Raw genomic sequence first — 27,002 nt, 5'->3', positions numbered from 1 at the left:
TATTAAGTCGATTACTTAAATATCCAAACCATCCATACATTTGTTCACCTTCCAAAATTCCCCAACTGATTACGCGTCCAATTTATTCGAAGGGTTTGCTAAATTGTTTCTCCACCAACCACGCCATTCAAGAAGCACTCAACTCAATGTACGTACCCCTTCTGCTTCATGTTCTTCTGAAAATTACTACTTATTTACACGTAGTTTGTATGACTAGTTTATTGTACAACATATTTAGAGAGATGACACATGATCGTACACAGAATAAGTTATCAAGAAGCGTCGACAATCCTAAATATCGATGATTCTTGGAGATTGACTACAGGTTCTTTCTTCACTATTCTGTTCGACGGTGGTTTTTCACAGTAGTTAAGAGTTGGTTAGTTAGTGATATGTATCGGGCAGCCACGAGGGGATGATGTACTACATACGTACATATGCAAAATAATAGAGTCAAAGTTTGTTGAAAACATGAATCATCGCACAGTCAGACCATTAAAGAATCTTGTTTATTTTCCTCTCGAAAGCAATAGGTTTGATGGCAAGGACACAATGGTAAAATTTATGAGAGTCAAGTAGTGACCATCGTTTTGCGAGTATGGGCAGTTTATCATGTTTTGGTGGACGGGTAGAAATATGCAGGAGGCAGTGGTCAAGTCGTGGTCATCGTCGTGGTCGTCGTCGTAGGCGATTAGAAGATTCCAAAAACTAAATGGGCAGTGATTAACATCGGAAAGTGGCTCAACAAGTTCCACAAAATTAACGTATTGGTATAAATTCTTGGCTAAATGACGACAACATTTTTGTCAATCTTGTCGAATCTTGTCGGTGAAGTCAAGTGCTTAAAAACCTCAATGATTTCCTTGTTGTCGGTCCCTGAATGTAATCGCCTTTATAATCACCGAAATTCGACTTGACTAGTGTTTCCCTGGATCATGGCAGCGATTGCTGTTATAAAGTCATAAAAGTGGATATCGTAAAAAAATGACAACAAGTTTGATTGCTGGAAACAAGGCTTGCATATTAATGTCTCCTTTTTAATGGCAATAATCGCTTACGTATCTACAAGAGTCATCAGTCGTTTTGGGTTCGTTTCACGTCTCGAACTCTCTTAATTTTTATGTACCTTAACCATTATGCAGATAGGTTGCATAGGTAATTACTTAATTATAAGGGACTCAATGTCATTCATTAGTTAATTAACAGAAGTATGTAGTTAGTAATCACAATTTTTATTAACTCTCTTCCAATGATGGATGACAAATGCAGGGATACATACGCAACGATTATTATCCAATAATCACAATTCATACTAAATATTTATACGGCAGGATCACGTTCTAGGAAAAAATGACCGTCTCAATTTCAAGATCAATCCTCCTCGTCTCGTCATCTCATTCATTAAGGTATAAAAGTAGCCAAGTACATAAACGGTCTCAGTCGCAGGACCGCATTGCAGACCGTGTCTGCAAACTTGTTAATTAATTCATTTCAAGAAGTTCAATTTAATCGGGATGATAATGATGAGATTAAATTAATCTCAAGTCTTGAGTTTCTGTCTCGCATCTACCCAACTGTTCCTCGCAGTGTAAAAGGTCAAGGAATTGGTAACGCATAATTTCTCATATGACAACGACCAGTCTACGACCGCCTAATCCTGTTTGACTTGAGTTAATGAGCAGTAAATTCTTATTTAGACGATGCGTATCATCGTTTAGTCGATTCAATTATGCAAATTGATTCCAGATCTAGTTCCATTTCTAAATGTCATTACTTTTATTTTCCTACTTATCTCTTGCTCTCTCTTTCTGTCATAACTGGAATTTTTACTTGTGTGGGTTCACTCACGGGAAAGAAACCCGGAAGTGCACATGGCATCATACGTACAAAAGATGACGACCGAGTATTTTTGACATGTGCAAATATTTTATGCCAGTTTCATTTCAACCAAGGTGGATTTGATGCCCCATTACAAATGAGATTATAAACTGATTTGGGTCCTTCTTCTTACGCGATAAATAATGCGGAGACCACCAGAACGATTTTCTTGGAGTAATTGTGCTTCGTATCTTTTGTGTAATTTTTATCCACACGAGGAGAGGTTGCAGGTTTGTGACATCTCTTCAGCAGTAAGTAATTGTTGTAACGATATTAAATACTTATTACTGGTTGGTTGGTTGGTTGGTTGGCACTGCGGTGCACAACATTATCTCGTGTGAGGTGTGAGGCATAAGAGGGACGCGTTCTTTAAGATGCCAACAACCAGGCGGACCATTAATATTAATTTCTTCTTCTTCTGCTTCTGCGTGGGGGAAAGGCATTTACGGTTCTTCTTCTTCTTGGAGAGTTCATTACGTTTTCACTCGTGTGGGAAAAACGATGACATATAATCAGAATTCATCGGAATGTTGTAGCTCCACCAGAAAAAAATGCATGACTCTTCAAACCCATGTAGTAGCAGCAATATTAATGCGAGTTGTTGTTAGTTAGGGAGCATTGATTTGCTAGCTACAAGTCTGTAAAATTTTTAGCAACCTGGTAAAGGTCCGTCCGTCCGTTGTGCATGTGTACTTGTTGTGAATGCATATAGAAGAAGGAGAAGAAAAGTCGTTATTTTATGGCATTCGATTAGAGGATTACATTTTCAGAAGACGCGCAGGCAAAGTCATATCATATTTCCTTCCTCTCATAAACAACGAGAAATACAATGCAGTGTTGTGCTTTTAACAAAAAGTTGAAATTCTTCATTCTTCACTGGGATTTTAGTGCTGCTGAGATGAATACAGGCGTAGCTCTAATTAGTTGTTGTTCCAATAAGTAACCATTGCAAACACGCAGATCATCTCGGAATTATTATGTATTATTATTGAGTGTAAGCCAAAGAGAGAGAGATGAAGGTGCGATTTACTTAGAGCCGAAGCGAGACATCATTGCCAAATTTTGACGGAATTCACCTGTCAGAAGAATGATATATTGCGGAGATGACGAGCTGCTGTAATGATGAGCATGTTGTTTCACGGGATGACCAACAACCGACCCTTAGCACTTGGGTACCGCTCATTCGTAGACAGGTTCGTTGACTTTGTGGCGACAAATGAAGTTGAGTTGACCACCAGTAAAATAAATATGTATGCGATGATGATTTAGGCGTTTATCCGGTTGCACTACTACATAAATCCTCCTCCTCCCATTGTGTAAAAAGTGCAGTAGTAGTACTTCGATAGTAAATCATAAGTGCAGAAGTTAGGGTTTGACGCATCCATTCAACCAATGACCTTGCCGCTGGACAACCCAATTTCCCTTATATGTAATATCTACTAGCAGATAGACGACGTTCGCTGAGCTGGCATACATTCTGATTTGCATAATTTGCCATGTTTATTATCCGCATCTCATCATCATCAACTTGTTGTTTAGACGTGCAGACAGGGGCAGACTGCCGGATTCCTTTGGCATTTTGTGTGTCGATATTATTTGCACAGAAAATAAAAATGCTCCATTTTGGCGTGAGATTTGGGCTTGATCAAGTCTTCCTTGAACACGGAATGCTGCAGCAGCTTCTGGGCAATTCTGGTCGCATGGGAATCATCATTTTTATCCATACAAAATTTTATCTTTTTCATACACAAAGAAATTGAAATGATGGAGATCGTCTCCTCTCGGAATAATCTCTTCTTGTAAACGAATACGCCCCCCAATATGAGATAAGTAGCTGCTTGGATAATTTCATATTGTAATCAATAAGGTACATACATATCTATTCCAGATAAATAAATTACATCTTCTGGTGACTTCCAAAAAAAACTTAAACTGCATCCATCCACTCCTGGGCGGATTGTTTGCCGATACATGCAGATTTATTGTGATTGGCGAGGACTGAAGGTATCATTATTGGCAATTAGTGCACCTTTACATAATAATGATGCCACATTCTTCATTCATTCGTACGACATTCATATCTCATTACTGCCAATTTTTATACGACAAATAATAATTGAACTTGAAACAACTCAAGGCCTTGCTCCATCCTACTAAATTACGCACAACAATGCAATGAATCAATAATATCGGCGACTAGTATGTCATCCATCCATCCACCGAGAAGAGGTCAGGAGGGTTGAGTAACAGAATTGTATATTACGGAATGAAATTCCGCAATAATTATACCCCTCTTAATGCATTCATTGTGAAAAAACGGAAAATCCACCATAACGAGATTGATATTTTAAAAAACAAAACGAACACAGTGAAAATATACGTAAACCCATCCATCACCCAGTATCGCAAAAGATGATAAAAGTAGATACAACTTATGTACAAGCCTCCCATCTTAATTTAGAATCAAGAATAATTAATAGCGTAAACACTTTGAGGCGTATGAGCGTTTTGCTATACTTTCTTGTAAATATATTTATTTATTACCACCCCTGCTTTCCTACCAACCACAAAACGATGTAATAATAATGGAATAAAAATAATTAGCGCTTTGCTTCACATGCTTTGTGCATGTGCGTTCAACTTTGAAGATCAAACATCCGTTCTTGAACCATTTCCTGGCCCCCTTCTTTCTGCACAAACACAAGGCGTCAATGTATTATGCAAATGACTTGAAGAATGAGAAACACTTGCACTTGTTGTTGTTACGCTTTTGTTGTGTGTAGCTGGTTGGTTGGTTGGGTTAAAATGCCCGTAAAAGTGAGGAAAAAGAAGTTTTATTTTTATTAAATTAAATTCATACCGCATTCCCCACACTTCCTCCAAGCTTGAGGAATTCAGTAAGTGCATTGCACTTATTTATATCCAACAACTTGTTACGAGTTCATCTTACGACTTTGTATTCAAGGTAGCCCCATTATTTCCGGGAACAGAAAGCGAAAGTTGCTTCTGCTTCTTTTCACTCGTGTATGTACATATCTTTTACATCACGCATATCATCCAATCTGCTTCTTCAACTTTTTACTTCCAAACACGTTCAAGGACGCGGCTAACGAACACGTTACTTAACTTTTAACGCAATTTTTCCTTGATACTGTCACCGGCATGTACTAATTGCGATGCTGCAATTTCCTCTCGCTGTAAAAATACTTCCCCTTTTTTATCAAGTCATTTTTGCTCCATCACATAAATCAAGGTGTGTTTACGCTTCGCTGGGCAGGATCATCTTCACGTTTCAGCTTGCACTTTTCGCCAAAAGAATCGGAATTTCCGTGTGTTCCACTTGAATTAAAGGAGAATTTAAGATGGAATGGAACCGTGAAGGGAAAGGGAGGTAAATATGTTGGAAAAAGAAGAAGCAGAGTAAATAAATCGTAACTTGCTTTAGTACAGTTTGCGAATAAGAGTTGTTTTATGAATGCAAAATGTAATTGGAGTCGGACTGTGCATGAGTGAGTAAATAAATAAATAAATAAACGGTGGCAATGACGAGGATGATGAGGTAGAAATGAAAATTGTTGATGATGCCCATGTCAAAGCAGAACTTCTTGAGCATTTGGACAGTTATGCAGAGAGGGCAACAATGCGGCACCGTTAAACCGAGTCGACTTTGATCCTGGTCAGTCAGTCTCAAAATGTAAGAAAAGATGGATTATATTCAGCAACGTTTGTTTGTTGAGCAATCAGAGGAAAAAAACGTTACGCTGCATGCATGCTGCTCAAGAAGACGAAGAATACTTTTTGATTTGGTTGTTGCAACAAGCTCCATTAAATAAAATGTGCACATGCATATTTCCCGTGGAATTAAACCCACCACATCAACAAACAAACCGTAGTGCTGGCTGCTAACTGCCCTAGGAAATGATGTTACGACTTTGTTGCTGCATTTCTGTGTAGAAAAATTGCAGTTTTTTTGCCCCTGCGGAACTGATGATGGCCAACGCCAAGACTTCTTCTCTTCTCCTCTGTTGTGGCGTTATTATTAAGAGGAAGGAAATTGTACATCCACCACGATCTTTTTCATCATCATTATCATGATCACTTCTTCACTTGTTCTCCTCCCAATAAAAACCGGACTTTTGTCTTATTAGTCGAGTCGAGAAGGAAGAAGAAGGGAGTTGGACGTGATTGAATTACACGGATTAAAAGTGCCCAAAAACCCGAAAGATTATGCAAAAGATTACGTACGTAGTATGAATGACGAGACTTTAATATTGGGTTTCGCTGACCAGAACTTGAGACAGATCGTGGAATCGTGGCTTGCTTTTCCCACTGCAAAAGAAAAGAGGTAGATGGATGGATGGATGGATGCAAATTGCTGCATCACACACACTGCGAGAACGGTGATATAAAATATATTCTCCAAACGACACAGATTTGTTGCCCTTTGGGAAGAAGTAGACAGAGGCAACAAGTGCATGCATGGTGTGGCTTTAATAAGATTGGTCGTGTTTCGTGTTGAATTTCCTCGAGGTGCTTGTGGCTGAACTAATGGGGTGCTGTGTTGTTGTGGGTAGCTGACCCTTGGTTTTACTTGTTGCAGAATTGACGACCAAGTTGTTGGACATTCGGTTTCCTTTTGGCTCATGTGCATCCACAAATCTCTCTCGGCCATTGAATTCTGCTTCCTGTCCGTTTTTCAGAGCTACTACTTGTAGTAGTACCAAACATATTTAGAAACTCCTCCTCCTACCACCAGAATATGTAGCATAATGCGAGTGGGCTGTGGGGTGTGGAGGAGATGATGAGATGATAGCACTTAACACACCGAATCTCTCGCAAAAAAAGAAGCAAAACTATTCTTCCTTCCTGTTTTCCACCACTAATGAATAGCTGCAAGCCGAATTCCTCTATACAATTCATCCTCCTCATTAAACTAAGCCAAGAAGTAGAAGAACTTGCACTTGTTCCTCCTCGTTCTCGTTCTGATGCTTTATCCCCAAATCCATGTACTGTTACTCTCTCCTTTGTTATGCCCACCTGATTATTTCAGGTAATCAAATTGAAATGCATTCTCTCAGACAATTTTCTACAATTCTTCTCCATTTCAACCGCATAGAGTGTGACACAACTTATTACTTGCTTACTACCGATAAAAACGCAAATCCTCTCCACTGCACGTATGTATCTTGTACCCTATGATACGCGTTTTTGCCCTCATGGTTTCCCACACCCTCCTAAAAAACGAAACATAATCACAGTTAGGCATCTATTAAAATGCAACATTGTATTAATGTGCAAGAAATTGATCAAAATTCATGTTTTCCTCAGATTTCTCATGATTTTTTCTTCTTTTTTTCTCCACAGCACCAGCCGTAGAAGGGGACGATGTGGACGGTAAGTCTTTTCTTTAATAGCGAATCAATTATTAATCTCGGGTGATTTTTTTTTCCACGACACGCATTTACATACTCTGCATTCCTTCAGTTACAGTAAAGTGTACGAATTATCCACCTTTTATCGAGACACGCAGTTTTATTGTACTTTCCAAGCTTTTAATCACGCAACTTTTATGTCGTCGTTCGTTCGTATTAGTTGAAATCACCGTATATTGTTTGCATGCAGGCAAAAAAATGCTTCCTTAACATGGACAACAAATTGATATCAAATTGAATTAAATTATAATAATTGAGACGATCCAAGAAATAAATGCGCATACCTGAAAAATAAATTAATAGCAGAGTTGAATGAGCCAAACTGAACCACGCCATCACCACCACAAAACAAAGTGCACTGCGAAACAACGTACTTGGTGAAGGACGCGCATGCATAACAAACAACAAAACAAAAAACAATTTTCGATCCTGCTAAACGATAAGAAATGTGAGATTGCTAAAATATGATTTGTTTGTACTCTGAACGCACGCAGGGGGAGGATGCTACTACATGTTCAACCATTACGGCGAAGGAGATCGAATCTTCACAAATGAGCCTTGTCTCAATTGTACGTGTCACAATTCCATGTTGATGTGCTACCTGCGGGTGTGCCCATTCACGAAACCGATAGGTCAAGATTGCACCATTGAGAAGAAGCCGGATCAATGCTGTCCAGTCATCAGTTGTCCAGAAGGTAACTGCGATAAGATCAATGATAAGCAACTATTTGGTGGAGATATGCACACTCTTGAACTTGAGACGAGGTGTTGCATGTTGCCATTATTATGTAACAGACAGGATTTTAGTTCAGGCTAATTTTTGATAGTAAACATTTCATTTGAATGCAAAGGATAAATAACGGAATAGTTTACGAGTATTTTTTAGTGCCTCGCAACATAAACCGACATACAAACCGACACATACAGTTGTGTATCATCCTTGTTTAGTTTGTCTCTTATGGAATTAAGGCTATACATTTCCAAATTCGATACACATTGAGATTTTTGTCCCACTACCCCCCGCCATGCAGGTTTTGGCTGCTTCTTTAATAAACTTTTTCACATTTATGTATCCCATTCTCACCACGGCACGACGACGCGACGCGACGGTGCAAAATATTGTGATGAGATGAGTGATGATCTAATGGGCGAAGTCCCACATCCTGTGTAGTTAACCTCCATTTATTCATCTGATTATCATCATTCATGATTTACAAATCTGTGATGGGACAACAACCACGTTTTGTTGTTTGGGTTCAAGTTCGTATTTACTACTTTTTTTAGAGATGCAGTCAGTTAGGGAATGTCAGGGAGAGAATTACGTGATAAATGTGTACGTAGTGGGACAATATTCAGAATGATTCAGAGGAAGCTTAACTGTTATTATTATTATGTTATTAACAACAAACTTAGATGATACGAATGGGGTTAAATGTCAGGCGCATGTTTGGTATCTTGTCGAGAATATCAGTATGCTTACCAATAATGCGACTTATTTCGAAATGCAGTACCTGTATCATTGGTCACGCCGAGTACCTTGACCACAACCACGGTGTCTACCACTAGTCTCGCCACTGTGTCCGAATCCACTGAGCTAGCCCATTACGAGCGTGGGTGCAATATTGAGGACAAATTCTATCCGGACGGGGCACAAGTGGAAGGTGATCCTACCAAGCCTTGCGAACTCTGCTACTGCATCCGGAACAAGACGGCGTGTGTGATGCAAGAATGTATTTTGCACGTGGAGGGATGTCAACCCGTCTTCCAACCCGGGGTCTGTTGTCCAGTCAGGTATCAATGTGACTACCCGCTCGGACTTCCGGATGAAACTACGACCTCAGTCACCGGACTTATCACAACCACGCTCAAGTCAATCTTTACCTCGACCCCAGTCCCGGGAGGGTGCATTCGTGAAGGAGAGTACTACACGGACGGGTCACAAATCCCTGGAGCTACGGGACCATGTGAACATTGTTACTGTATGAGAGGAGAAGTAAGTGCTATTTTTGCGTATAATTTAGTATATGAGGGGACAAATTTAAATTTTTAACGCTAATTACAGATTGTTTGTGCCGTACAAGAATGTGGAGCACCATTGGAGAATGAAGGTGGAAACTGTACCGCGATTGCCCCACCACCAGGAATGTGTTGTCCTGAAAAGTATTCTTGCGGTACGTCGAACATAATTACATATTTAAGTCATGAAATATATATTTAGTAACTGCTTTGGCTTTTGTATTGACTTTGATTTTTCAAATTTAAAATATTCCCATGTTTAGACGGAGATAAGGAACCCGAGGATGAATCTTCCGGCACCACAGTTTCATCTCAACAAGACGAAACTGCTGGTGAAGTAACTCAACCCAGTGCCATTTCTGAACCTCATCCATCCTCTACCACCCAAGAACCCGGAGGAGTGGACTCTGATGCCACCACAGTTCAAAGTACAAGTGACGAAAATGAAATTTCTCAGAAACTCGGAACCTCTCCATCAACACAGCAAGTTGATCAGGCCACCACGATTTCTCCAGCCGTGTCTGATGACCAAGATGTTGCGGCCGTGTCTTCTACGGAAGTGGCCCCCAAACCATCGCAAGAGCCAGGAGTGGACTCAACTGTATCGTCATTACCGGACGTAGAATCTTCACCTGTCCCCACTGAACAACCATCTCTGCAAGATGAACCTGCCACTAGCGATGTGCCCACCACACAGGGTTCCGTAGATGTCACTCAACCACCCAAGGAACCCCAAGACATTGAAGTCCCTTCACAAGGAGCTCCAATTCCTGACGGAGGTCAAGAACAGGCAACAACAAGTGCACCATCTGAAAGTGACATCCCAATTGTCACTTCAACAAGTGCCCCAGCAGAAGTGGATTCCTCAATTGCTGACGACCAGGATAAGCACGCCGACTCAACCGAAGGTCCACAATCCGTCCCCACTGATGTGGAAGCTGGCACCACCACCCGACCAGAATCATCGTCAGAGGCTGACAATTTATTGACAAGTGCGACTGAAAATATTTTAGGAGTTTCTCAACTTCCCTCTCACTCCACGGAACGACCTTCATCCGAGTCAGAAGGATCCACGGAAAAAACCGTGAGTGAAAGCACCGAATCTGCCTCCTCCTCGACCTCCTCAGAAAGACCGGAAGTGACAACGTTGGCTGAAAGTAGCGAATCTGGAGAGGGTTCTGGCGGAGATAGCGGTGCAACTGGAGAAGTCGAGAGTAGCACAGAATCTGGTAAACCATCAGGAGACGGAGACCAAGCCATCACGACGGGGGCACCGATAATCACACCCACGGAACAGCCATCTCAAATCTCTGGGGTGGATGAACCCTCCAGCGCCGTTTCCAAAGAACCCACGACTGACGCTCCGGTAACTGAAGCTGTCCCCTCCGCAGTTCATGATGAGAGTGGAATTAAGGATCACGTCGTTGAGACCGGCGATGAGGAAACCACTGTTAAACCAGACTCACAAACGACGGAAGGCTCGGTTCCAGTAGTATCAGCAGGCCCAACCACGAAGCCAGAAGGTGAGGTTGATAAGGTAGACGAAGAGACTAGAACAACAACAAAACCAGACGCAGCAGTTGGATCACAAGAGACGATCGATACCAGTGATAAGGAAGAACCAATTAGAACCACGGTTAGTCCCGCTTCTCAAGAAGACTCCGAGAAACAACAAGTCTCATCGTCAACCACCAAGGGTCCAGAAGTTGCTGGTGAAAGTAGCCCCACCACCTCCAGCCCATTGTCCGACGATACGGAGGAGGAGAGCAAGGTACCAGAAGATGAGACTCCACAGACCACGGTTGCAAGTATTATTCCAGCCGAACAAGCTGAAAGTTCGCCATCTCCAGTGGCTCCAGTCTCAGACACGTCTTCTGAAACGCCCACCACCACACGTCCAGTCAGCGGTGGCGATGATGACACCTCCGTCGCTGGCACCACCGTAGCTCCGGATGCAGAAGCTGTTGCCGGCGTTACACAGACCGTCCCACTTGTTCCCGAGAAAGTCGAAGCTGATGGCGAAGAGGTTGGTGGCGTATCACCTTCTTCTTCCACAAGCGCACCCGAATCTGTCACGGAAGTTGCTGCGGACGAGGATCAGAAGTCAACCTCAGCTTCACCAAGTTTGGGAGAAGTTGTTGGAGAAATGCACGTAAGCAGTACACCAGACCCAGCAGAGTCGCTTTCAATGCACTCTTCCACCACTACGACCACGGTGTCCCCACTTCCTGAGGGTTCAGAGGCTGACAATGAAATTGGAGATGCTCAAGATAAAATCTCGGCCGATGAAGGATCTGCTTCCTCCACGCCAGAAACTGATACTTCTTCCTCCTCGTCAGCCCACCCCACAACTGAATCATCGAGTGGTCTCCCCACCAGCACGCAAGAATCCGTCACAGTGCAGCCTCCAGTAGTAGGAGAAAGTGGAGAAAAGGATGTCGAAAAGGAAGCTCAAGCTGTAGAGAAAGTTACGGAACAGCCCGTCGCAGTTGCCGCGCCAGGAGATCACATTAGCGCTGATGAGCCAGAAGCGACCACGGATGCACCATCGGGAACAACTTCGTCTCCTCAATCGGTTGTCCCAGAAGACAGCGTCGCCCCCACAGAAACTGCTCCAACGGATGCCGTATCTGAAGGAGAAAAAGTAACTGAAATTCCTGTCGCAGGAGTGACGGACGGACCTATCTCGGTGTCAAGTGAAGCACCAACCGGTACTGAAATCCCATCAGAAAGTTCATCTGCCTCACCAACTGAAACTCCTGATACGGTCGGAGGCGAAGCCCCATCAGCAACAGAAGGTCCATCTGCACCATCAACTGAAGGACCTGTTGGTGTGCAAACTGAAATTCCATCCGCTGGATCTAGTGAAACTCCATCCGATGGACCCACTGAGATCCCATCCGCTGGATCTACTGAAACCCCATCCGCTGGACCCACTGAAATTCCATCCGCTGGACCCACTGAAATTCCATCCGCTGGACCCACTGAAATTCCATCCGCTGGACCCACTGAAATTCCAACCGCTGGATCTAGTGAAGCTCCATCCGATGGACCCACTGAAATCCCATCCGCTGGACCTACTGAAATTCCCTCTTCTGTTTCTGACTCAAGCACTGTTATTCCGCCCTCATCCTCCTCGTCTGAACCCTCCGGAACTGAATCTCCAATAGGCGAGGACGCTGCTGTCATTCCCACCGACAGTCCTACTCACCCTGCTTCGGATGAAGGGGAAACCGGTTCGGATGATGGCACTGTGACGACCACCACTGCCGCTCCCTCCGTTCCAGCTGAAGGCGTTAGTACAGATGTCAAAATTCCTGCCGTAGTAGAAGAAGTAGACAGAACAACGGTACCAACAATTGTTGACGAACAGCAGCCAACCACCACAAGTCCGGAAGTTGTTAAACCTGACGATGAATCCCCAGCAGTGACCACGGAATCTCCAGTTGTACCTCAACAACCTTCCGGAGAAGACGACTCTACATCAAAACCTGTCTCAGATGAGACGGTCACTCATGCTCCTCTTGCTGCAGTGGAAGAGATCCCAACAACACAAAAAGTCGACACTGTCAGTGACGAATCTTCCCCCACCACACCACAACCATCCTCAGTTTCCGACCAACCAGAAATCTCTCCCACTCCAGCGCAACCTTCTCAACAGGAAGACGACGACACAACGGTTCCTCCTTCAAGCTCTGTAACTGAAGGTGCTCCCGAATCTCACGTCGTAATTGGAAGCACTGAACAACCCGAGTCCAGCACCAGCATTCCTCCAATCGTGCCACAGGAACCCACGGACGACGAGAAAGAAGCTGTTCCAGTATCTGAACAGGAGACTCCAGTCATAACCACCACGTCCAAAACTACAGATGAAGATAAACCACCACAAGAAGGACAGGCTGACCAACAAGGAGGAGAAGATGACGGAGAAAGTGTGACCACCACTCCAGCATCAGCACCTTCATCTGTCGATTCATCCTCCCCATCCGTCGTTGATGTTGCTGAGGACGAGACTAAAATAACGGTTGCTCCAGAACCAGCCATCACCCCGGAAGAACAAGTCACAACCAGCAGACCGGAAAGTTCTTCTGTCTCACATGACGATAACGTTGTCCCAACAACCGGTTCACCAAGCGTTGTCGTTGGCGGCGATACTGACGAAGCTACCACCGTATCTCCTCCTACCGATGCCCCCAAGACACCTGCCGTTTCTGGAGTTCTGACCCCAGATGAAGCTCCAATGCCCGTACAAGATCACGATGAGGCGGTGACCACTCTATCTCCTCCTTCTTCTCAAGATAGCGATGATGGTACTGCTGCTGTGACGACTGCATCTCCCAGCGGCCAAAATGAACCCGCAGCCACTACAACCGCTCCCATCCAAGATTCCGAAATCCAACCAGCCCAAGATTCTCCCAAGACTCCTGAAGAACCATCCTCGTCCTCAACATCCTCACCAGATTCTGAGAGTCCAACGACGGAAGTTGTTCAGACCACGGTCCGCCCAGAAACCATTTCATCATCCGATGACAAAGAGGACGAAGTCAAACCACAAGACACGGAACCCCACCAAGTTGACGATTCCGACTCTCCAACCACCATTCCAACCGTTTCTTCATCATCCGAGGGAGGAGAAAGCGTTACTAGCACGGAGCCTGCCAAAAAAGATGAGGATTCCAACGTGACTGGAACCACCCCTTCACCCATCAGTAGCTCCACCACGACAGAATCTTCCTCCTCCTCTGAAACTTCTGGTCAAACCACGACAACCTCGAAACCATCAGTTTCAGACTCTGACCTGGGAGTGACCATCCATCCAACCTCAGTTCCTGAAGTATCGGACATGAAGGATGTCGACATGGAAGAGAAAATTGGCGGTGGTGGTCAAGACTTGGCGATTGCCGTACCAACAACCACTTCTGCTCCTTCCTCCTCACACGAAGCTGCCGACGAGGGCGAAGACGGTCCCCAGGTTCCAGGAGAAGGGCACTGCTTCGTCGAGGGCAAAACTTACAAGAACGGCTCCTCCATCCCACCCACGACTCCGTGCCACATTGTCTGCGCCTGCCAAAACAGCATCGTTCACTGTCTCCTCGTCCACTGCAACCCACCTCCAAGTGACACTGGCGACTGCAAACCCATCTACAGACAGGGCGTGTGCTGTCCAATGTATGACTGCGGTAGGTCAACTTGCTTTACTTACTACATAAAAATAGGCTACCCTAAAAATGTACAAGTTTTTATTGTCCTGTTCTTATCATAAATTTCAGAGGACACTCGAGGCCAACCTGTCACCGTTACACCAGGTCCAGCTTTCGTCAATGAGACCAATATCGTCACCGTGACGCCAGAAACACCCTCCGAAGAGACAAGCGGAGGAGCATCTGACGATGTTTCTGATGACCACACCACCGTCATCCCTGTCGTAGGAGGAGGCTCAACATCTGAGGAGACAAGTAGCGAAACCAGTTCCGCCGCCCCCTCGCAAGAGGACAGTCAAGGAGAGAAGACGACCGATGTCGACGTTGCCAAACCAATTCATGACGAGACTGATGATTCCACAGATGACAGTGTGTCCCCACTAAATTCCACAACAACGGCCCCCTCACAGCCCCACGACGACGTATCCTCTTCCACCTCACCCGCTTCCATAGAATCGACAGATGGACCCCTTAGCTCCGTGAATGGAACTGGGGATGGCGCCACGGCCGTCGACACGTCCTCGTCAGAAGCTCCACTCTCTGAAATTTCATCATCTACAGGAACTCCAGACGTGGACGACATTTTGGGCGAACATCACGTCGACGAAGATGAGCATAATGTTACCTCCTCTGCTGAAGATTCGTCACCCATCCAGCCGGGAAGCTTGTACCCTGTCACAACAACGACCACAGTGACTCCGTCTACCGCTCCTTGGCCTTATCCAACCTCCACAACGGCCCCCTCCGTCATGACTGCGGGAGCTTGTAAGGAATTTCGCTTGCGAATTTGAAAATATTTCCTTTGCAGTAAATATTTATTCATGCTTTTTATTGCTTCCAGGTCTCTTCGACAGTCGGGTGTACATGTCTGCACAACAAATTCCACGCGATGATCCTTGCGACTTCTGCTTCTGCTTCCGCGGGGACATCATTTGTCTCCAGCAGAGCTGTCCACCTCCAATTCCGGGCTGTTATGAGGAACCAATCCCTGGATTCTGTTGTCCTCGGTATGAGTGCCCTGTTGGGAATGGGAACGTGACCACGCAGCCCCCCATTTTCCCACCGTCCTACTACCACAACCAAATTTTGAATGGTGTGGGAGCCGGAGGAAGTTCGGGAGGAGGAGGACTTATCGCCCCCATCAATGTGCCTTCCGGTCCGGGATGCGAGGTTCAAGGGGAGTATTATGAAAGTGGCCAAATAATCACGTCCACGTCGGGACCATGTCTTGAGTGCAGGTTCGTACATTAATCCCAGAATTGTGCATGACGTATTTACAAAAAAGGAATTAATTTTCATCCTTTTCTTTCTTTGCAGATGTGGAATGACAGGAATGATGGAATGCGACCCACGCGAATGCCAACCGGAACCCATGCTCAGAAAAATGATCGCCGCAATAACAACAACGTCCAGATGAAACTCTTAGCATCATTATGTTATCTTCAACTATAAAAAATTCAAATTTCATAACTTTTACACACACACACTTTGAACAGTGTTTTACAGACTGTGTCAGAAACTATCGATCAATTATCAATTACTTAATTAGTTAGTTAATTAGTTCATTAATTATTATCGTGCACACAAACTATTCACAATTTCACAATATGCCAATTTTTTTGAAAGTGCACAACTTTTTCAAGACTGTTGTAGTGATCAATAAGTAGGAAAGAGAAAGATGCTGGTTGTGGGTGGGGTTGGACTGGAGAGGGTTATCATAATGTGGTTAAAGTGGGTGGTCCGGGGGGGTTGTCTTATGGTGCATCGCTCAACAAACAAACGAAACAATACTACTATAAGCTACATATGTTCATTAAATAACTTTATGATTTATTATACGTCATAATAATCCACTGCAAACGAGCCTTGCGCAAAACTCTCCAACAATTACTGCTGCTGCTACTACTACTACTCAACTCTTCTCTACATTCCTGTCAAAGGGTGCCATTATTAAGAAAAAACTGTGTGCTACTGAATACCTTATCACTTAGTTAAGTCACCACCTACATAAATAAGTAATGCATAAGTTAAGTAAGGTTAACCTACCTGTAAGTTGTAAATAGTTGAGGAATATAGTTCGTAAGACGGGGTATATTTATTGTAATTTTTAGAAATAGCGGTACAATAGTTAATCATGGATGGATTTCTGGTTGTGGGGTCTTCCTCGTGTAGAATGCGTGAGCAATTGGAGGTGGTTCTTCATATCGGGACATGGGTAAAATTTTGGGTGAATGTGATAGTCAATTTATCCAATTGACCATTGTTGTTGTTGGTACTTATGGATGATGATGTAATTTGAATAATCCAATTTTTTAGCAAGTATATATATGATAATCATATGGAAAAACCTGGTGCCTGATAATAAGAGACGAGTATATAAACTCTGGTTAAGGTCAGTGCATGAGTTTTTTTTAAGTTTTACATTCGCCATCATTTTTGCAAACCCATTTTATTAAGTGAAACACAACAATATGAAATAAGTCATCTCACAGCTTAGACGACTTAGTCAGTCTTCAGGTGTGTGATGATGATACGTATAAAATAACCAAAAAGTATTCTGCATTCGGTCAGAAGACTACGAATTAGATCACCATCCAAAATAGCTCATTGTTAATTTAGATTAAGTAATTAGTTAATGTTTTGTCCATGTTATCATTGTTTTTTGTTTGGTTATTTTGTTGCATGGAAGGAAGGAAAAAAAGTGAATCAGTTGTAAAAGCAAGACTGTAAATAAGAATCTGAACAATATTTGACAAGACATTCTAATAAATAATCCGTGTTGACATTTCTGCAAACGAGAAACACCTCACAGGATGACGATGATGTCGAAAGGAAGAATTATGACTAATAAATATGTAAGACGTCGGACAGAGTTTTGGGATTCCTCACCTGCTCTTTCATAATAAGTTTCATTCTATTAATGAGAGTTTGGTTTATGAAATCAGTTTACCAGAACGGAAGGGTTGTTGATCAGTAAATAAGTAAAGTACATATGCACATCCGTAAGCGCATAAGTATTTGCCAGAGAGTTACTCATATCCCTTTTACAATATTGAGCAATTGCATCTTAATTGTATTAGATGGGGCGAACCTTATTGTCTTGTTATATAATATTGCAAAATCCATCCAATCCACATTATTGTATTCTTGCATTATATTGTTGATAAAAATAATAAAAACGACGAATACATTTTGTAGTTTTTCCATATAATACGATCCGATGAGCTATGCACTTATTTTCATATGCAAAAAATAACCCATCCACTCATTACAAATATGTAATAGTGACACATTTATAATTACATGAGTCAGTACTAAACGCTGGCAGGGACATTATATTATTTTCATCCTCGATCCATACCTCCTCGGGGTTTGTGCATTTTAATTGTTGTCCAAACTGTGCTTTTTTTGCATGTACATTTGTACTTCTGTCTGGGTGACACCGCGTGTGTGCGGCGGTACTGAATAAGGCAACGTTTCAATAATGTAACAATTTTATCTAATCTTCTGACCAACAGAAAACTTTATGCAATCCGTATGCTATCACACACATGCCACTGCTGCTGCTGCCACTGCATTGATTATCATGCTTCCTGGTCAGCACTTTCCATTTCCTCTCATCCGTTGAGTTTGAGCCCAAGTTTGAGTAAACTGTTTGCATTGTTAAGTTGTTGGCATTAATAAGATTTTTCTTCTATGCATAGTACTCCCAGCAGTTAAATAAAGTGCATTAATAAATAAATGTGTATATACGGCAAATGCATAATAAATATCTACTTCTTCGTCCGTCATCTCTCTCTCCTAGGCACACACGAAGTGCAGCGTCTAAGAATACTTGAAAGTGCCACTGACTGACTGCGACTATTTACATATATGTACGAAAGGGTTTCTCAGTCTTAATCTTGGCAATGTACATACTCACTCAGTCACTTTTAGCTACTTATGTATTTCGTTAGTTAGTTGGACACCAAGATTTAATCCTGTTTTAAAATTATTTTTAGCGAATTATTCACTTTTTCATGATTTTATCAGTCTCACTCGCGTTCAATGCAGTGACTGAATTTCAGTCTCACCCATTTGTAAATATGATGTTCAGGACAGATATGTTTCTTTTTTTCTTTCTGGTTTTGGACAGATGGGCTGATTTGCCACTCCAAATAATAAAATAGAATGACATAACATAACATGTGACATAGCAGTTCTATTGAAATTTCCAAAGACGAAGTTAATCAAAAGTGGTAGAAAAGGGGGTACATACATAAGACAAATAACTAACTGTATGGGCTTCCATCCACATATGCACATACATCATCATCAAATTGATGTTTAATTCGTAACGTTCATTCCTCGCCCTACAACCAATTCCACTGTCGGCAAATTATCACTTGGTCAACACCAAGCATTAGCGAGTAATCAAATTTGTGTGCTATAAACGAAACGAAAAAGTCCTATCTGCACAACGAACTCTTGATTGATTTGTGGTAATACTCTCAATTTCATTGCAACGTCGAGAACCAGTTAAAATAAGTAAGTAGACCTGACGCTGTATAAAAATTGGTGTAAAATTCCTCTCCGATGATAACTCTGCAGGCGGAGAAGAACTTCGTCTATTTCTTGAAGGAGATCAACGAAAGGGAATCGTGAAGGAAGGCGGAAAAAGAGGTCTACCGAGCAATAATAATATTATGGTCAAGAATCAGTCAGGTAGTCGTCGTCCCAGGCCATATAATAAATTATTTCATGATATAATAAGAAGAACAAGTTGATCTCATTTCCACTCATGCAACTCGTTGCACCCTTTCATCCATGAGGGTGATGGTTGCACACGTACTACAACTAACAAGGATAAGAACACAGCCGTAATATGTACGTATGCAAAATGTAATGCAATTTCATTTTTCATCAACTACGTACGTATGTACCTGCACTCCAATAATATGATAATTATTGCAACCCAACTCTTCTGATTCGATTCGCCTTTACACAAACTGCGAAGATAAAGGGCGAAATAAATGGGTTTTTATTCATTTGATTAAACATCACCACTACGAGATGGATGTGTGTACATGCAGATATTTCACTACAATTCACCACCACGACCAATGTTCATACGTTAAATTTCAAAGCCAACATTATGCTAAAAAGAGGGGTTTTTCTCGATTGAAGATGTAATTATTTAGGATTTAGTAGCAGTAGATTCATCCTCAGGTTGGAATAATGCATGCAAAAATATGCAGAAAAGTGTCACTAAATGATTGGTAATGTGTGTAACTCAAATGCACAAGAGACACGAGAAGGACTTGTAAAAATCTTTAATCTCTGATTCAGTATTGCACGACGTCTTCTCCACTCGTAAAATATACACAAATATAAACTTTCACAAGTGCAGGTTGCTTGCAGCTTGATTAAATCATGATTCAGCTCGTAAGAAATGTTGCAGTGACAATATTTGCACAACATTTTCTTTACGATTTTGTCCACCTCCACCTCCAATCTATCGATCCAATCACTAATTTAATATGTATCACACACCAGGACAAACGTGTAAATTAATAATAATAATTATTAATTATGCATGAGTAATTAAAACAAATCTTATTAATTATTGGAGCAAACAAATATTTATATTAACAACAAATACAAATCTCATTTTCCCGTTTTGTCGGTTGGTCATCATTTTTTAATGGTTTTTCATTTTATTTTTTTCTTATTTCTACATTGAAAATTTAAGAACAACTAGAAACGAGCTGCTCCCAATTATGTATGACGTATTTATCTTTATGTTTAACTACTTGATTAGTTTCTTCTCCTCCCTACACAACTATTTATTTGGATATGTACGTACGTATATCTTTAATAAATCTAATTAACACTGTATAAACTTTCAAAAATAAACAATAAGGTGATGATGATGGGTAAATGAGTAGTATTTAAATGTATGTATATAAAAAACCAGACTTGACCATAGGAAAATAAATTTTCTCATTATATAAAATATATTCTCTGCTAAAATCCGGAGAAATGGATAACATGAGACAACATCACAGTGTTGGATGAAAGGAGTAGTCTTATCAAATCCAAACTGCTGTAAAATCTGCATATGTAACCTGCCATACATACGATATTCATTCCATCACGCCCAAACAAACAATCTATATTATACGTTCTTTGCTGACGTGTTTTGACCACAAAGTAGGGACGACGACGATGAGGAGAAAAAAGGTGAAGAAGTCAGAATGAAAATTAAGGGTTAATGAAAACTTAACGTTTCCAACCATGTTCTTGAGCTGGAGGTGTTTCATCATTGACGCCGTATTTGATCCCTTCGAGAAGTCCGGTTCCAAACCCTTTGGTCCCCTCGACGAGGCCGGAGAAGAGATTTCCCTTCGTTTTGGCAGCTTGAACGACACCCGAGGCCAAGATCTCCTTCGTTCCGGCCACCCAGTCCACGGCTGTTCCGACCGTTTGCGACACACGCCCGCTAACGTCGCCCAGAATGTCGAATGCGAACGGTAACGTTCCCGAGAGACTGGTTTTCGCCGCGGCGAGAGAAGCCACAAGGTTGGAGAGGACGTGAAGCAATCCTCCAGTCACGTCGCCGACAGTTTCGAGAAGTTTTTTCAGTACGAGAGCACCCGATCGGACGGCCTACACGAGGAAGAATACATCACAAAGAAATCATTGAAGCTCAGGAAATCATGAAATCAATTATGATTCTTTAAAGAAAAGTTATCGCCTTAAATTTATCATGGGTTGGAAAATAAATCAATTATTTAAATCCTGTGTAGCATATTAATTAGGCAAGACAACGCCTTTTGGGAAATGGGGTGGAAAACTCTGTTTACACACGAGTTGTACAGATCTACACACTTATGCAAATCATGTCTGGCTGATAAGTAAGATGAACTCGTATATCAATATGCATAAAAAATAGGTGCGTTTCCGGTTAAAATTATAAAATAAAATCTCTACTTACAACTGGGACGCTCTTTGCTGCTTGTTGCGTAACTCCTGCTGCGGCGTCCGTCGTCTGCGCCAAGGTATCCGCCGCCCCTACGACTAAAGGCTTCAGAAGCGACAAGGCTAAATTTGGCAGACCCAAAATGAGACGGATCAACTGTCCAAAAACGTTCCCCGTCGTTCCTCCCACAGACTTTAGATTGGTCGCGATAACGTCTCCAGGTCCAAGGGCGTCCGGACCGTATGGTGGATCTCGATAAATGGCAGGGTCTGGCTGATTACTCCACGCGACTCCTTTCACCCCCACCGATTCGAGCTGATCCTTCTGACATGGACAGTTCATGATCTTGTCCAGCATTGCATTTCCCGTCATAAAATATTGTCGTGCCACTCGAGCCTGACCCTCCGACGTGACGGAAGACGCAGACGACGCAGCCGCCAAAAGTGTTGGGGACGTGGGGTTGGTGGCGGATCTCGTTTTCGACGAGGCGGAAGTGGGCGCCGAGACTTCATTGGATTTGGAGGATGACGCGTCGGCAAAGTCATCTGGGAGATTCAAAGCTCGCAAGACGTCTACGATATCGTCCTAAATATTGCATCAAAATCGAATTACGGTCAAGTATCTCACTACTATTTTATGCTGTACTGAGCCGCGTGAGGAGGAAATAGGGGAGCCTTCTTTAACTCTTCTCATCACCATTTGTCTGTTGTGCATGATGTAATCTTTTAACTTCTTAAATAGTTGTAGTGTAGTGAGTGACAGAAAAATCTGAGCATAATTCTTTTAAAAAATCCTTCCAAACTGAGCAGGATCTTAGTGAATATTCGCATGCATGCACATTCATAAGAAGTAACATGATTTGATCATCATCGTCACCATCATGCTTCCTACTTTGTTACTCTGCCTGCTGCCTGCCTGCCTGCCTCTTGAAAAACATGGCAAATTACACTTTCGATCGTTAAGGTGATTGAATTAAGTTGGAAACACCTTTGGTCCCCATTTACCCCTTGTCCGACGACTCGTTATGGATGCGTCCATTTCCTTCGATACAACTTGTTACAAGGGATGTCGGATGTGCATCTCCTTCTTCTCAACTAACTTGAGAGGAATAATAAATAATTGCACGAATGGTAAAAAAACGCAAATTTGCGAAAATCCCTTGGGTCATGTGGTAGATCTACTGTTTTGAAAAATATGTACTTCATGTAACACTAAGTTATGCAACAGGTATGCAACTTCTTGTACGACAAGCCGTGTACATTACGAGTAACGCCACAAACAACCGGATTCACTTTTGCTGAGCCCTTATTGCTTTGTGTCCATTTCATTTTCATCATTAATTAGCTACATACAGAGCTGTTTTCTATACCTACGCAGCCAACCAATATTTATATGTGAACGATTATACGTACACCACTCTATGAAATCTCTGCAGCTAAATACTTACATACGAAATTGCAAATACTTGCAAAATTTGTAGTCCCTGTTTGCCTGCCTGTAATAGTTTTATTTATGCTCAGAGAACAATAATAATAATCAAACTCGAATTTGTCACCATTCTTCCTAATCGATCAATTGAAGAATGGACACACAACAAGTAAATACCAAAATGCCAGATGGTTATTCTCTCCAAAAGTCTTATGCATTGCACATAAAAATATTGAGGCTATCATGCTCTTCTCGTTGTATATAAGAAAAAATGAGAAAATTAACAGAGAGAAATTTGAGTTAAAAAAGATGCCTACATTGTATTTACGTATTACTCCTGCTGCTCTGCTATATTTGCTTTATAATTAACTGAAGCAGCGAATTGTGCTTAATAACAATATATAAAAAACACGATCTGCTTGTGTGTGTGTGGCATTACAAGTTTTGAATGGTTTTTCGTAAAGACTTCTGCAAGTAGATAAACTAACCTGGGAAGGATTATGACACAGGACAAAGTCAAGTAAACTGGGTAAAGGCCAAGAAAATGCAGTGTAAGAATGTCACTTCCATGGGTGTAAATAATTATGGGGATGAACCCTGCGTAATGTCGCCGTGGTAGAAAAATGGCTAGTTTCTAAGTCACATTCGACACGGCGGTTATGTTGTGGGCACATTTTTTTATAGTTGAGTGAGCATAATTTTAACGTTACAATACTGCCGACAAATTTGCTGCATTTGAAATTGTTGTTACCTGTCTGTCTTGAGCGGTATTTTTGCTGGATGACTTTTCGCTTGTAGATTTGACTGCGACAGCGTCTTCCGCTCCGCGACGAAGTCTTGTCCCAAAGTCGGACTCGGACTGAGATAAAAGGTCACTCCCGTCATCCGCGCTCTCCGTGTCGAAAGAGACCGGGATGGCGTGTGAGGTTAAGCAACTAATGACTACGAGGAAGCCTATGTGTAGGGCAGGAAACCGCATCTTGTGGCGAGGGTTGGCTGCTCTTGGGGGATCACTGGAAGGAGGAAAAGATGTCGAATTACGAAACATGTAACTCAACAAATTGGTGATTCCTTGTTTCAAATATAGTTTCCTTGATGTATTATTTTGGTGACGTGTTGAAAGAGTTGCTGCTGAATTGCAAATTGCATACACACGAAATCTGGGACAAATAGTGCATAATTTTCCTAAATTTGTCCAGACCAAGAAACCAAGTTTTTTCTCAAATTTTCGTAAATATGTACCACAACCAAAGATTCAATGTAATTTTCAAGTAAGGTCTAAATTGCGTTCTCATGAGAGAAGTTGCTTTGCTACAGGTAAACTCTGCTGGTTAGAAGGAATTGGATTTGTGATCTTATTTTATTGGGCTGCATGTACGTATGTATACGCATTCTTTGTGATCTAATCTATTCACTTTGGTGAAACAAGAGCGAAAGTGAACACTGTTGTTGATTTAATTGTAATATCTCCTTCAATTCAGTTTCGTGGGGTCTTTTAATTGAAGAAACGTCAGACAACAACAGTTTGTCACATAATGTACGTATGTAAATACATGCAATATTATGAATGTTGCCCATTTTAGTTGGAATTAGCTCAAAAAACTACTGAATGATAAGTAAACCAGAGATAGTATACACGTACAATAATTGTGTGAGCTGTTTCTTAACGTTTCTTCACATTTCGCAGGCATAATTATTAAAACATCCTTCATGTTGGGAGTTGTGTGGGTTTAACCATTTTCGTTACATGAATGACGATTATATGCGACTGAATCAATATTACGATAATTAAATTTCAATGTGTAACACTTGACATTGAAGTATCTGACTCAATCCCAGTGTAGATTCTGGAAATTATTTGAACTAATTGTTCACGATTTGATTAATTGGTATGCATTTTACTTAAAAAACACGGGTTCGCTTCGTATTAAAATTAGTTTTTACTTCTTACAGCACATCAAACTATAAAACGACATGCTCAATTATGTTACGTGATCTCCCAATATTCATTCTTCTTCAATTTGTGTATGTAACCAATACAATTTACGACGACGTATGAACCACTTGCTCTGACGCATCTGCCAAGTAGCATGCAACGTACTTACATTCTGCATTGTTTGACGTGCATATATTGCACTGCATTTCAGTTTACATACATGCAACACGAGTGTGAAACTTTGCAAGTCAACCCACGCAACCAACTTTTGAGATTTGTCTACAATGACGTTATTTCCAATTCAATTAAAAAAGGTGGTGTGGTCTATTTATGTGCGAATTCGAATATTACCACCATTGTCGCACTTGCATAATAATTTGAGTCCTTATAAAGAAGACGACGACATTAATTTGTCAAGGGATTCGTCGTAATTTAACTCGTGTGTGGAACTAATTTCAAAATTTGATTGTTTCAATATATATTCCCGAGCAGTAATTTTCATTATTGGCCACTCGTAATTTAAGGTTACAGAGCATGCCAACACTGCCAGAAACGCGTGAGAAGAACGCAAGTCAAACAATGTAAAAGGTAAACACAATCGACACAAATTATGTATTTTTGAAACCCATGTAATCCTCCATCGACCACATGCACCCATCAATCGTCGTCGTCGCCCCATTACTAATATCTTAATTTAATGCGAGGAAATTATTACACAAGTCAAGTCACAAATTATTACCTACCTACGAAAATTGATTTGTGTGTGCCAAGCAAGAGACACTCCTCTACATATTATCCCACTTGTGCGCACTTCGTCTTGTTCCCGTCACGTTTTTTTTAAAACTGCATTGCCTCAACAAAAACTGTGTCAAATTATCCGATTTTGATTCTCTGACACTCTTCACACCAAATTTTGACACTCAACACTGGGGAACAAAGTTAGTTATCAATTTTTGTTTTCCAAGCCAGGCTAGCACGGCACCACGAAAGCACAGAGCGAACCGTTTCCGCTATGGTCACCTCGACAGGGTTTTCTCAACTAAGAGGAGACGAAGGGTGCTTTCCGCATTATAAGAGGTGAGGGTGGCCTTCAGGTCTCTACTGCTTGTGCTGGGGGTCTGCTTGTACTTCTACCTCTGCATTTTTCAACGAAAGTGAAACGGCTCTCTCTCTCTCATTCCCAATTCCACTCTTGCTCCCATTTTTGCAACGCCACTCAGCTCGTCACTGACTGACTCACTGCACGCCACCACAATTCGTAATAATTATTATGAAATTGATGTAATCCGCTGTAAAATCAAAAAATGTACTCGGCTTCGTCAATCTGTTTTGGGGACAAAGATAACCCGGAACGGTTGCACGCATGTGTAAAACGGGAAAAAGAAGTGTTTGGTAAATGGATGTCAATATAAGTTCAAAAAGATTCAAGAGATTTCAAAACTCTTCTCAAAAATAAAGCTAAGTATTACCAATGGATTAGTATGATTAAATTCTTAAATATCATTCATTATTTGGGAGATTCCTATTTTGAATTGCATACAAAATTTCCCATCTTGTTTATTTCAGCGTTATGTTACACGTTATGTTACAAGAATCCTCGTTACATAATGAGGATTCTTTTTCTTGTAAAATAGGTCAAAAACTACACGGTCCCGACAAAAAAGATTGCGTTGCGACTCCAGGCGCCAGGCGTACTTTCTCCAGCGCGACATTATTTTTAGTTAGCATTATTGTAAGCACGCTACTTCCGCAATATTGCATGTTTACATACTACTAATCTAATTCTCAATTCCTAGCATTTTTCAAATTACGAAAAAAATATGTAAAAAAACATCTAACTTTACCTGTCATTTTAAATACTTTCATTTTCAAACATGCGACAAAGACGTAATCTCAACATTTCTGTAAAAAAAATCATAAATATCAACACGTGTAGATCCTTCAAGATGAGAATTTTATTTCTGTCATTCATTCATACTCGCTAATCTTGGAAACGTCACGTAATAAAATTCTAAAAATGTGACCGCAAAGGAAAGATAAGTTCTGACGACGAGAAGCCGAACACATGCAAATTTATTGAGCAGCTTTGAAAATTAAATTAGTTAAGTAGGCGCTTATGTGCAGGCGATGACAAAGGTTTTCCAAAAGAA

General features: G+C 41.6%; 2 protein-coding genes across 2 annotated transcripts in view; one reads left to right on the top strand and one right to left on the bottom strand.

Moving 5' to 3' along the window:
* LOC110857075 (mucin-2) overlaps positions 1 to 17,738 on the top strand; it is a 29,094-nt gene extending 11,356 nt beyond the window's left edge. Inside the window, exons 3-10 of the mRNA XM_022105682.2 lie at positions 7,243 to 7,272; positions 7,805 to 8,005; positions 8,819 to 9,303; positions 9,373 to 9,481; positions 9,590 to 14,506; positions 14,597 to 15,292; positions 15,369 to 15,765; positions 15,845 to 17,738. Coding sequence (XP_021961374.1) covers positions 7,243 to 7,272; positions 7,805 to 8,005; positions 8,819 to 9,303; positions 9,373 to 9,481; positions 9,590 to 14,506; positions 14,597 to 15,292; positions 15,369 to 15,765; positions 15,845 to 15,944 — 6,935 coding nt within the window. The 3' untranslated portion in view covers positions 15,945 to 17,738. The remainder of the gene's footprint in view (positions 1 to 7,242; positions 7,273 to 7,804; positions 8,006 to 8,818; positions 9,304 to 9,372; positions 9,482 to 9,589; positions 14,507 to 14,596; positions 15,293 to 15,368; positions 15,766 to 15,844) is intronic.
* Positions 17,739 to 19,824: 2,086 nt separating this feature from the next.
* LOC110857017 lies at positions 19,825 to 25,908 on the bottom strand. Its single transcript, XM_022105616.2, has 4 exons — positions 25,596 to 25,908; positions 23,668 to 23,929; positions 21,504 to 22,073; positions 19,825 to 21,175 (listed from the first exon to the last, which is right to left on the bottom strand). Exons 2-4 carry the CDS (start codon positions 23,893 to 23,895, stop codon positions 20,789 to 20,791), a joined length of 1,185 nt encoding a protein of 394 aa, XP_021961308.1. The 5' UTR covers positions 23,896 to 23,929; positions 25,596 to 25,908; the 3' UTR covers positions 19,825 to 20,788.
* Between the last annotated feature and the right edge of the window lie 1,094 nt (positions 25,909 to 27,002).

This window comes from Folsomia candida, unplaced genomic scaffold (genome assembly GCF_002217175.1).
Source record: "Folsomia candida strain VU population unplaced genomic scaffold, ASM221717v1 Fcan01_Sc017, whole genome shotgun sequence".
NCBI classification, from domain to species: Eukaryota; Metazoa; Arthropoda; class Collembola; order Entomobryomorpha; family Isotomidae; genus Folsomia; species Folsomia candida.
This window is presented reverse-complemented; position numbering and strand designations above follow the sequence as displayed.